This window comes from Pagrus pagrus, assembly GCF_965226575.1.
Source record: "Pagrus pagrus genome assembly, chromosome: 8".
NCBI classification, from domain to species: domain Eukaryota; kingdom Metazoa; phylum Chordata; class Actinopteri; order Spariformes; family Sparidae; genus Pagrus; species Pagrus pagrus.
The window spans coordinates 3,779,232-3,790,970 of NC_140192.1; the positions used below are offsets into that span (position 1 = coordinate 3,779,232).

The window sequence follows — 11,739 nt, forward strand, 5'->3', positions numbered from 1 at the left end:
ATGAAACTAAAATACTAATAATGTCAATAAATAAAACAAATAAATAAATAAAAAATATTATTTGTAGAATGTTTCTGAAATCGAAACTCAACGTCATTTCTTTAAACAGGTCATATTTTGCTAATTTCCAGGTTCATACTTTTATTTGGGGGTCCTGGTAGAATAGGTTTACATACTCTAATTTTCAAAAAACACATTATTTTCCTCATATGGTGCATTGCTGCAGCATCCCTTTACACACTTCCCGGGTATAGAATTACCTGGATCAGCATTATAGAAGAATATGATTTATAAAAAAGCCCTACTTATTTGTTTTTGTTTATTTGTTTTTATTCACTTTATTGTTATGCTTTAATAATACTAAAATGATTTAATTACGACAATATGCCATAAATACAGCAATAGTCTTATAATGACAATTTGCCTGCACATCAGACCTGTCAGTCCTAATCATAACTATGATGTTGGATTGGACGCTGCAACGCTGTAACAGAAGATGCACCTTGCAAAAAAGCTGTCTTTTATCCTAAGCGTCACTCATTTTATTTATTTATTTTTTTAATTCTGGGAGTACCCGAAGCAAGACGACTCAAAGCCCAACAACAACTACTGTCTTACTGCCTCATCACAACAACAAAAAAACTAAAAGCACTAATGTCATGGAAAGAAGAGTCCTTCCTCTGGCTACATGCGAATGAATACATTGCACCAGGAAGGGATGAGATATGTTTTAAAGAGCAGATGCCCACAACACTTTATGATTTGGCGACCCTTCACAACACACCCACACAAAAGTTCCTGAGCTGTAGATACGAACACACTGTTGTCGGGGAGGGGAAAGCAAGGCGGGGTTCATGATCCCAGACTTTTCCAAAACTCGTTAATATATAAGCACATTTATCTTGGGCACATTATTCATTATCTCCTTCTTTGTTTTTATATCAATAAATGTGCTTGAACATCATTTTCTTTCACGTAAATAAAAATGAGCATTGACATAAAAACACACCATGTACCTAATCTTTGGTTCAACCAAAAATATTGGAAAATTAAAATACTTTTTCTTTGTTAAAGGGTAACAACAATGACACATCTCTGGTAAAAGTGAACATCCGATAAGATAATAAAATATAACGCAGCATAGATAACTTTATTTTGATTGATTTGATTTGATTTTTATTACATTGTCTATATTTTGCCCCACTGAAAAGGCACCGACCCGATATCAGAATTAAAGTAGAGGCACAGTCCATCCCTGTGCTGCTTGGCCCGAGCAGTTGTGTTTGCTCCGTGTGGGAGGGAGGCCTGCTGCAGATCAGGGTCTTGTCTCCATTTTCCTGGGATAGTGTCATGATCGGGTCCTTCCTGGTCAACAATTCCTGCCATGTACAGCTCACAGTTCTCCGTCTGCAGGAAGTTGTGCAGAGCACAGCAAGCCAAAACAATGCTCTCCACTTTGGCAGTGTCCTGAATACTAATGGTGGATAGAAGGACCCGAAAACGGTTGGCTAGGACGCCAACGGCATTTTCCACCACCCCCTGAGCTCGCGACAGCCTGTAGTTGTAGACGCGTTGCTCTTCAGTTAGCCTGCGGTTCAGATATGGCTTCATGAGGTACTCCGTCAAGGGAAATGCCTCGTCTGCCACAATGCAATAGGGGGCCAGCTGGTCAGACGCAGGAAGTGGTGCAGGGGCGGGGATGTTGGATGTCCTATTCTCCAGGGCGTCCTGCAGTGAGCATCCATCAAACACCCCGCTCTCTGAAACGCGCCCGTTGCAACCAACATCTACATACAGGAACCTGTAGCTGCTGTCGACAAGTGCCATCAGTACTATGGAGGACAGATGCTTGTTGTTGTTGACTGATGATCCACTTCCTGGCGTGGGGCGAATGTTGACATGTTTCCCATCCAGAGCTCCGAGGCAGTTTGGGAAGTTCCACCGAGCCTGGAAACCATCGGCTACCTGCAGCCATCCCTCCACCGTGTCTGGACACTGAAACAAACACAACAAACAATAAATAAACAACGTGAATATCATGGGGGCTAGCTTCATATCTTAGGTGTTAATAACTTGTAGGGTACAGACTGCACACCTGAAAGTATACAGAAAGAAAACAGATAACTCATACATACCTTCAGATATGTCTCCTTTAAAACCTGGTAGATTGCTGCACAGGTTTCGGGAATGAATTGTCGAATTGTTGACATTCCCATTCTGAAGTGGTGGGAAAGGCTCCTGAAGCTTCCCCCTGGACACATGAACAAGAACATCACTTTTATTCATCTTTAAAAAAACAATAATCATCATAAGCATTCCCTACATGTTCACTGATACTGGCTGCATTGGTGTCTTTCAACCTGGATCCCATTATGCCATGTTCCCTCCTCAAGGCCACCAGACTCCATTTAAAAAAACAGTCATTTTAACTCAATCTATTCAAACTTCAAAAATTGCTTTCCCTAATTAGTCAGTAGACATGAAGCATGGGAATAAAGGGTCCTGGTTTATTATTCCGCGGTTGTCATTGCTCAGAAGCATGACTAACAAAGTGTTGGTGCCCACCTGTTGCCAAGTACCGCAGTGTCACGGTCAGACGCTCCTCCACCGAGATACAGTCCCGGTAGTTTGTGTTCTGTCTCCGGATGAGCGGACTGATGAGCTCCTTCAGCGTGTGGAACTGGACCGGAAAGAGCCGAGCAAAGTCTTTAAACTCGGAGGTTTCACTGAACTCCAGCTCTCGACACGGGGTCGGTAAAACCCCCTGAGCCTGCCGCTGTAGGATCCATGATTGCACCCATTTTGTGCGGTTTCTCCTTATTCGTTTTCGCCTCCGCCTCTGCCTTTCTTCTTCCACAAGCAAAAGACCGAGGGCAGACAACGCCAGGGCCATCCTCATCTTATGAGACATGTTCTCGGGTTGAGGTGACACTATTACGAAGCCGTCCAGCAGCAGGCTGAGGTGAAAAAGCCGTACAAACGCTGCTTTTTACGGGTTTGTATATGCGCGGTCTGGGGTCTTCCGGTTCCACATTCATTGCCTCTCGCGCAGGCGCAGAACGAACGAAGTAGTTGGCCGTCGGCTGCAGTCTGTGCGGTGTGTTCAAGTGCAGTCCGACGTGAGATAATTCGTCTTCTCCTCCTCTTCTTCTGTTTCTTCTTCTTCTTCTTCTTCTTCTTCTGTTTCTTCTTCTTTTTCTTCTTCTTTTTCTTTTTCTTTTTCTTCTTCTTCTTCTTCTTCTTCTTCTTCTTCTTCTTTTTCTTCTTCTTCTTCTTCTTCTTCTTCTTCTTCTTCTTCTTCGTGCAAACTATCCAAAGTGTCCAGAATTGTAATACTACTACTACTACTAATAATAATTATAACAGCAAGAAGAAGAAGTATTATTATTATTATTATTATTATTTTTATTAGTAGTAGTAGTAGTAATATTACAATTCTTAAGAATATATAATACTAATAAAATAATATTTTTTTTGTGGTAATTTTATTTCACATTTAAGTCCACACACCACTTCCGGGATTATCTGAGATCATCTGAAAAGATCAGCAGGTCCTGTATTATTATTTTATCTTGAAGTCTTGTCTTTTACTGTGGCTCTTTGTCAAAACCTTATTTTAACATCCCGCCTTGTGAATAAACAAGAAAGATTAAAACATCACCTTGAATCAAGCCTGAAATGTTGGTGTAGTTATCGACTCGGTGCTGAACTCTGACAGCCACATGAAGACATCTAAAAAAATGTCCTGGGCCCTAAATACACAAGTTTTATTCAGAGTTCCCAAGATTGAGAAACATCAGCAGGGTGGAGGGTATACACAATACTCAGAGCCAGAGGGAGGGATGCAGGGTCAGTAGGGTCCACTACAGCTTATTTGGGCCCTGTGTGACCTCGTCCTTGTACACTCTGTTCTCCTGACCGAGTCAATAATCTGAAACTGGGTTATTTGCAAAGATGTATGAGCAGCGTCAATGAAAGACATTAATGAAGACTATAATGGGCCGTTACGAGCCAGATAGACTGCTTCAGTTTCATGCACCAGTCCAGATTATTGTTCTACTCTGAGCCCACTTTTTTTACTTGCTGCTACCGGGCTTCATTTTTTGAAGTTAAGCCGATTATATGAGTTGGGAATTTGAGCCAATTACTCAAGGTGAGTATTCAATGGGATTACTATGATTTATTGCTGCCGTTTGCGTGCTTGTACATCTGAGCACATTCTTATTTACTTTCACTCAAATTTATCATTTGTGAAATGTTGTCCTATTTTTTTAATAGCAGGTAACAGTTATAGAGCAGCCTACAGTTAACAACCACTTAATTTAATTAAAGGGGTTTGTTTGTACTGTGCACCAGCGATGGAATGTAACTAAGTACATTTACTCAAGTACTGTGTGTGCATGTGTGACCCAAAGCTGAAATATCAGGCAGCTCAAAGGGCATGAAACGTTCACATTGGTTAAAGGCTCTTTATTGAAAAATGAAAAGTTGTACAAACCAACATTAAATTATACCAAAATATTACAAATTAAGATGACATGACATCACTAGCAGGACGGTGGTTCAGAAGAGGATTTAAAGCTTTACACGCTTGACCCCTGAGTCACTGGTTGTATTTCAAATAGAGGTTGATAACAGCGTCGTCCCTGCGCCATCAGCACGGCTGACCGCTCTGTTGCTCGGGGATCGAAACTCATTGTGGATTTCCAGGAAGGTTTTGTTCTTGGTCTCGGGAATAACAAGGAAGATGTATGTCGCCACTGAGAAGCAGATAACCAAGAACACCAGGAAACAGTACTGCTGCAGCCCGATCTGTGCAAATACAACACAATATGAGTGAGTGAAACATCCAAGCCTACTGTATAAGTCTCGTTCCCTGATTTGAAATGTACCTACCACAATGAAAGGGAAGACCAAGCCGATGAAGAAGAAGCTGAACCAGTTCACTGACCCTGCTATGATGTACGCTGCAGAGCGTGAGGTTTGGGTGAATAGCTCGGTGGTCAAGATGTTAGTCACGCCACCTTCACACGAGAGGAGACAAAAAAAAGAGAGAAATCACTGTTAGTTTTAAAAGCAGCTGCTGAGGAAAAGACTCGAAAAGCTAATTATTTGGTCAGTTACCTGGTCCGAGGCCAAAACTCAGGATGAAAGCGAACACACACGCCATGCTCAGATATGGAATAAGTGGGCTGGCATCCTGAGAGAACAGAAGAGGAAGCATTATATGGTCACATTATAACAAAACAATGGTCCAAATATCTGTTCTTCACCTTCTTTTACACATCAGTCCATCCTGTAGCTCAACCAAAATAAGTGTGTTTCAAATAAGATCTTTGATGGAAGGTAACTAAGTACATTTACTCAAGTACTGTACAGTATTTCTGCTACTTTACACTTCCACTCCACAAATTTTGGAAGCAAATACTGTACTTTCTACTCCACTAAAATTTTTTGATTACTTTAGTTACTCTAGTTCCTTAGCAGATAATCTGAAAAATTCTGAATATTGGATTTTATAATTCATCAGTCAGTGACATAAACAGCGTATTCATACCTGTAGTTATGTGTATGATTAACTTTAACTTGTGATTAATTATATTTATTGCCAGAATTACTTTTTAAAGCTGCTGTAAGCGTTGGCAAATGTCACGTGCCCACTAGGTTATATCTCAACACCTCCTGGGGTTAATTACCTGAAAAGTGAGCGTCAGCGTGAATAAAATGCAGCAGATGCTCATCAGCGTGTATCCTCCTGTGATGAGTGCTTTCCTTCCCAGACATTCGATGAGCATACCCTGTGAGACACACAGCATGTCACAAGACCAAGAAGACTCTTCAGGCAAAAACATTTTCCTTGAGTGTACTCTGACCTTTAACAGGATATCATCAGTTTTGTTCCCTCAAATCCTCATGCCTCAGTTTATGTCTTATCTCTCATCCAAGAGGCTTCTTTAGTTCTAACTATTACCCCTTTTCCACTGGTCAAACATCCCACTTAGACCCGTTAAGATCGGGCTTTTGTGTTCAATGGGAATGTGTGAACTCTGCATTTACACCCAGGTCAACTGACTCTGCAGTAGACACGGGTTTTAAACGTAAGACCCGGGTGAACACCGCATGAAGTGATGACACGGAAAGGAAGGAATTTGGGATGCGGTCTGTTCAAGGACGTTTCATTTCCGGACACAGTGTTGGATGTGGAGCCCCGTTCATTCCTATGAAAGCTGCTCAGTGGTGTTTTGAAGCCATAAAAGCTCAACTTCCCGGCCATGAAAACACCTGGATCGCCGACCGGGCCGGCAAACTTCCGGTTTAGCACCCGGCTAAAACGAACGGCTCAAATTATGACTGAGTCATTTCGCGGTGGATGTAACGCTCACAAGAATTTATCCACTGTTTTCAGATGTTTCTTTCACAATGGGTCGATTGTTGTTACCTCTTCTGCAACAACTGTTTCTGATTTGTCATGTGAAACGTGACCTCAGTGACGTACAACGTAACGCTTCAGATAGACATGCCTGCAGGAAGTGGGAATGGGGTCAATACACAATTTTTAGCGGGTGTACCAGTGTTTAAAAAACCTGTGTAGACCCGCTGATTTTGGTGGAAACTGGAACTCTGAGTGGGAGTGTCCTTACAGAGTCATTAAAGTCACAGTCTGAGTAAAATCAGGCGCAGTTAGGTGGACTGTGTCGCCTGGGCAGAGGTATACACTCTACTAAGTGCCATAAATCACCAGAATTTAAGTAAGGCTCACAGACAAAGTAAAACAAAACCAATACTTACACATGTTAAAGCCGTGACGCATTCACAGGCACCGGTGCCGACGGTCACATATGGTATTTTATCACTGGGAATACCAGCTTGTTTGAACAAGTAATCTGCATAGAAGTAAATCTAAAAGAAACACAGACAGAAGACAAAAGTAAAACAACATCCTTTTCAAATCTTTGGTGAGGAAACTAAGCAACAGATTCAACCCTGTGAGATCCAGCAGGAAGACAAATCATCGTGTACATACAGCGTTGATGCCGTTCAGCTGTTGAGCGGCGTTGAGCAGCACGATGGTGAGAAGCTGCCAGCGGACGCTGCGATCACGCAAGAGCTCCCAGGGTGTCTTAGCCTTGAGACCTGATAGATTATTCCTCTCCTGGCTGATATCCTCCCATTCTTGGTCACAGTTAGCGCCATGCAGTTGCTTCAGGGCTGCACACAGGGAAGCACACGGCACAAGAGTTGATTGTACTTTTTCTCCACGTGCACTGTTCTTCTCATCTGATCGGTCTGGCTGGTCTGTTTTAAGGAATCCTATCAAAAGGTCTCCTGCATCAAATCAGTTCCTTTCCACATGATGTGAAAGGCATTAATTGTGATCACATGTTTGAACTCACAACTTTTAAGTCTTGTGATTCCAGGGAGTCATCGAACCTTTTATACTACGCTGTCATGTGTTTGAGATCAATCCTTGCAGGCCAAAAAATGGAAGCAGCAGCTGCAGCAGCAGTGTTAAGTTTACCTTTCTTACATCCCTCATCATCTCCCTTGTCAATGAGCAGGTAACGCGGACTCTCTGGGAACCAGGGCAGGATGAGGAGCTGCAGGAACGCTGGGATGCATGTGGTGGCGAGCAGGATGGGCCAGTACTCTTCTCTTCCCAGGAGCTCTCTGAAAACACACAGAGATCAAACACATGTCCTGAAGAGAGGCTCACATTGTGTGATGCTCAAAATCAAGTATTTCAAAGAGAGTTACTTGAGTCCAACCACTTGTCCAAACAAGATCCCACCAGTGATGAAAATAGAGGTTCCCGTTCCCATGGCGCCACGGAGCGAAGTCGGGGAAATTTCCCCCAAATACTGCGGTTGAACACAAATGGCAACGCCTGTGAGAAGAAAACATGATTGAAGCCACATTTTAGTGGGTTTGATGTTAAAACTAATTAAGATGAGTTCAATATAAAAATGTGTTTTACTGGAACGTATGTCTAAATTATTCACCTGCATTTATTCCAGTGAAAAGACGCCCGATGATGAGTAACTCAAACAGTCCTGCTGGGTAACTCAGACCCATCAGCAGAGCAGCTGTTAGTGCAAATATGTTGTTGGCCATCAGGGTCATTTTCCTGGAAATGCAACACAGCTTTAAGACTCAACTACAACATGGAAAATAAGATCATTTTGCCAAAGTCTTTTCTGTCCATACCTCCCCATCTTCACGGATAATGCCCCACCGATCGATGCTCCGATGAATCCCCCAACAGTGTACCCAGACACGATGGTGGACCAAAGCAGGGTGAGGACATCTTCTGATATGTCTGTTTGGAAACGCTCCTTCCAGGTTTGGTTGATGAAGTCATGCACATACTGGAGACAGACAAAGAAATATGACTTGCACATTCAGCACATTTTCAAGTGAAAATAAAAATCTCTGAGTGATGGAGGGTTTTTTGGGAGGGTTCTGATTTTTTTCTCTCTCAGAAATTGGACTTTAATCTCAAATTTCTGTCTTTAATCTGAGTTTAAAGTCAAAAATAAAATTCTGAGTTTAAAGTCTGAACTCTGGGAAAAAGTCACAAGAATACTTTTACTTTTAATTTTCCTGATCATACTTACAAACTTCAAGTTGATCTTACTTAAATAAAATGAAGGAAACTGGTCGTCTTGAGAAAGGTAAATAAATATAACTATTTGTCTAAAGTTGTTTTTTAACTGTGTTTCTACGTGAAAGGGGCACCATGTAATTTGGGGGCAGAAATATTCAAACTCAGGATTTTAATATTTAAAATATGCACAAGTTAATAATACAAACTCAGAAATATTTATTTTTTCCATAAGTGAATAATCAAGTTGTTCTCAGAAGAAAATAAGGTCCCAGAACACTGTTAGAAGCTAGAAAGGTGGCAGGGTCCGCCACATATAGACAAAGTCAAACAATATGAAATTGTGTTTAGGTCAGTTTGTTTCTTTAGTCATGAAAATGTTTGTTTATTTAGTTTGCTTAAGCATAAAAACATATTAACATATCACTGGTTATAACTAGTGACAAACAAAAGGGTTCTTACCTCCGTGGGTGCATTGATGACTGATATATTATATCCATACTGAAAGGTTCCTCCTATACACGCAGCACACGCAGCCAGCAGAAGAGATATGTTTGGAAACTGCAATAAAAGCACAACAAACAAACATTGACGTATAATTATAAAGAGGAAGTTGTGTCCCACGCCTACAGTTCCAGTTGTTTGTTCGAAGCTCTTTATCTTCATACCTTTGTCTTCTTTGAATCTTCGATTTCTTTAAAAAGCAGAGGTTCATATTCATCCATGAATGCTTTTGGCATTTTGTCGCTGGTGTTTTGCTCAAAGTCTCATCCAGCAGTGATGTTGTTTGTTGAGTATCCTCCTGTAAAGAGTTTGCTCTCGGAGGAGCAGAGCGAGCAGACGCTAGTTCTGACGGGAGGATGAGTTTATGGCCTCGATGATACAAATGAGCTGTTGTCTGTCATAAAGTGACCGTGGGGTGAAGAGAATTGACAACGTTAAACCGTGTTTGTCAAGATTTCACAGCATACTGCATCAGCTTTTTACTCGTTTCTTCCCTCCCTTGAAACACTAGAGGGGAAAAGCATCTTTCCAGGAAAAGTTGTTGTAATATTGACTGTTTTTCACAGCAAACATAAAATAAGAGAACTCGAAAGACCTCCATGTCCATCCATACAGACTCATATGAAGACTTTAAAGGAGTTAGCTCTTGAGAAATAAAATGTGAATAATCTCACTCTGTCTTCACACAAAGACTATTCTCAGAGAGTCAGAGGACTGATGAGGGCTGTTCACACTGCGCTTCGCCCGGGGCAATGAGGGGCAGTGGTAGCCTGAGGGTTAGAGAAGTGAGCTTGTGATCGGAGGGTTTGCTGGTTTAAATGTATTTATGAAGGGCAGCGCTTGCTCAGCCCCCATTACAACCACTTGAGCAAGGCCCTTAAAGGTGCAATATGTAAGAATTTTAGTCCAAAACATTCAGTAATTAACTAAACAGAATGTGAAGAAGTGACAGGAATGATAGTCCGACAGTAAAAAACAACACCAATAATCAGCATACAACCGCTAGCTGCACAGTTAACCAAGCTCACTAGCCAGCGGCAGTTAATAGCAGTTAGCGGTTAGTCTGGTGATATGCTGCAATTTATGTGTTTTGAAATCGACAGGCGGGAAAATAAGTAACTGTCCCTTTACCCCCGATGACTCCAGTGGAGCTGCAGCTTCCAGGTGTGAATGTGTTACTGTGTGAATGTGATGAAAAAGAGAGCATCAGTTTCCAAACAGCAGTAAAAGGCCAAAGACAGAGAGTGAAGGAAAGATAAGATTACCACAGAAGTGTTGTTCACATTATCATTGTCATCTCGAAAGTGCAAGTACAATATTGATCTGAAAAGGCTCAGATTCAAGACTTTATGTATTAAGGGGTTCATAAGTTGGAATAAATTGTTGAGTCATTAATTATGCTTTAAACAAATCCTTTGAGCCATTAATAAGGATACGTTTTGGGTTGCCAGTTTGTACACTCGGCCCTATTTTATTCTCCTTGTACGTGCTTTCTTTAGGGTCTGCTTTAAAACCACTTTGTCCTCGTTGTGTGATGGCTCCCAGCTGAACCTCCTGCTGAAACCTTGTGATTCATGCAGCGTTAACTCCATTTATAAGTTATATTGCGGTTATAAAATCCTGCAGGGCAAAAAAGCTTCCTTCAGCTGAACCAGAACATTTTTCAATGCTCTTGTGCTCCTGTCTGCAAACTCCAAGTCCCAGGCAAGAAAATCTTAATGGTTTCTTTGATTGTAGTTTAAATTTTAAAGCAACAATATGTAGAATTTGCCATTTTGTACGATTTGGCACATCCCACTGTCGTAAATACAAATCCCAGGTCTGTAACAATTTGTCAGATGTAATGTAGGTGTGAACTACAAACAAAACTCATGACATTGTTACAGTGTTATGTGTTGAAAACTTCAAGAGGATTGTGAAGCTGTTATTTTAAGGTAAAAAAAGTTACATAATGTCGATTTAATGCAAATTTTAGACAACATCGCTTACATTTTTTTGTATCCACTTGACTTGTTCACCATTAATTTGAGTAAAAATATCAATAAATTGACAAATAAATGAACCTCAAAAAATAAACTTCCAGGCAGACACTGTACAGCACTTGTCGGTGTTCCTCCTGGTAATTAAACAAGGACTCACATTCACAGTAAACTGGCTAAAAAAGTTCGAAACAGAATAACGTGTAAGCTCTAATTTAATTTGTAGTGCTCTCAGGTGTTAAATGGTTTGTAAAAAAGGGTCCATATGAACTTACCTCTTTCTTTCTTTGCGATGATTCATAATCGAAATTCATTTGGGAAGCTGCCGTGAAGTGACGCCTGAATGAACCATTAAAAATGGATGTTCCACTTCAGTCGAGGCTCTTACATGATGGCAGCCCTTTTCGAAGGTGCAGCATATGATCTCAGCTCCAGGAGGTGGTGGAGGGGGGGGGAGTCTCATTAACTCCCTGAAGCACATTCCTGCATTGTGCTGGGTTTTTGTTCTTGGGTGAGGGAGGGATCGCTGACCTAAATACAGAAAAAATATTGACCCCTTGTTGGACAAATCAACATGATGGAGCAGGGGGGCAAAAGAGCAGACACCGGCTGAACTGGGGGGTGAGGGCAATGACTCAGAAAGTCCTGATGCAT

At 41.4% G+C, this 11,739-nt stretch overlaps 2 protein-coding genes across 3 annotated transcripts; both read right to left on the reverse strand.

The window, feature by feature from the left end:
* Positions 1-1,127: 1,127 nt before the first annotated feature.
* Positions 1,128-3,047, reverse strand: LOC311260726 (uncharacterized protein). The gene is made up of 3 exons (XM_084358896.1): positions 2,566-3,047; positions 2,136-2,251; positions 1,128-1,995 (listed from the first exon to the last, which is right to left on the reverse strand). Exons 1-3 carry the CDS (start codon positions 2,909-2,911, stop codon positions 1,189-1,191), a joined length of 1,269 nt encoding a protein of 422 aa, XP_084215022.1. The 5' UTR covers positions 2,912-3,047; the 3' UTR covers positions 1,128-1,188.
* Positions 3,048-4,455: 1,408 nt separating this feature from the next.
* slc2a11b (solute carrier family 2 member 11b) lies at positions 4,456-11,500 on the reverse strand. Of its 2 annotated transcripts, none has more exons than XM_084359520.1 (12): positions 11,361-11,500; positions 9,065-9,163; positions 8,206-8,366; positions 8,001-8,125; positions 7,756-7,885; positions 7,520-7,668; positions 7,025-7,209; positions 6,790-6,900; positions 5,697-5,798; positions 5,125-5,200; positions 4,897-5,024; positions 4,456-4,812 (listed from the first exon to the last, which is right to left on the reverse strand). In XM_084359520.1, the coding sequence occupies exons 1-12, from the start codon at positions 11,397-11,399 to the stop codon at positions 4,618-4,620; spliced, it is 1,500 nt and encodes a 499-aa protein (XP_084215646.1). In that variant the 5' UTR covers positions 11,400-11,500; the 3' UTR covers positions 4,456-4,617. The 2 variants fall into 2 exon arrangements, with proteins under 2 accessions (XP_084215646.1, XP_084215645.1); XM_084359519.1 differs by lacking the exon at positions 11,361-11,500 and adding an exon at positions 9,271-9,361.
* Positions 11,501-11,739: the final 239 nt, after the last annotated feature.

Bases quoted from the DNA above. Each gene is read 5' to 3' on its own strand.
- LOC311260726 (XM_084358896.1), bottom strand. From the start codon at position 2,911: ATGTCTCATAAGATGAGGATGGCCCTGGCGTTGTCTGCCCTCGGTCTT. The intron at 2,252-2,565 runs GTGGGCACCAAC...TCATGTGTCCAG, and splicing joins ACTGCGGTACTTGGCAACAG to GGGGAAGCTTCAGGAGCCTT. The intron at 1,996-2,135 runs GTATGTATGAGT...TGTTTGTTTCAG, and splicing joins TAAAGGAGACATATCTGAAG to TGTCCAGACACGGTGGAGGG.
- slc2a11b (XM_084359519.1), bottom strand. From the start codon at position 9,342: ATGCCAAAAGCATTCATGGATGAATATGAACCTCTGCTTTTTAAAGAA. The intron at 8,126-8,205 runs GTATGGACAGAA...TTGCATTTCCAG, and splicing joins TTATCCGTGAAGATGGGGAG to GAAAATGACCCTGATGGCCA. The intron at 6,901-7,024 runs GTATGTACACGA...TGTTTCTTTTAG, and splicing joins AGCTGAACGGCATCAACGCT to ATTTACTTCTATGCAGATTA.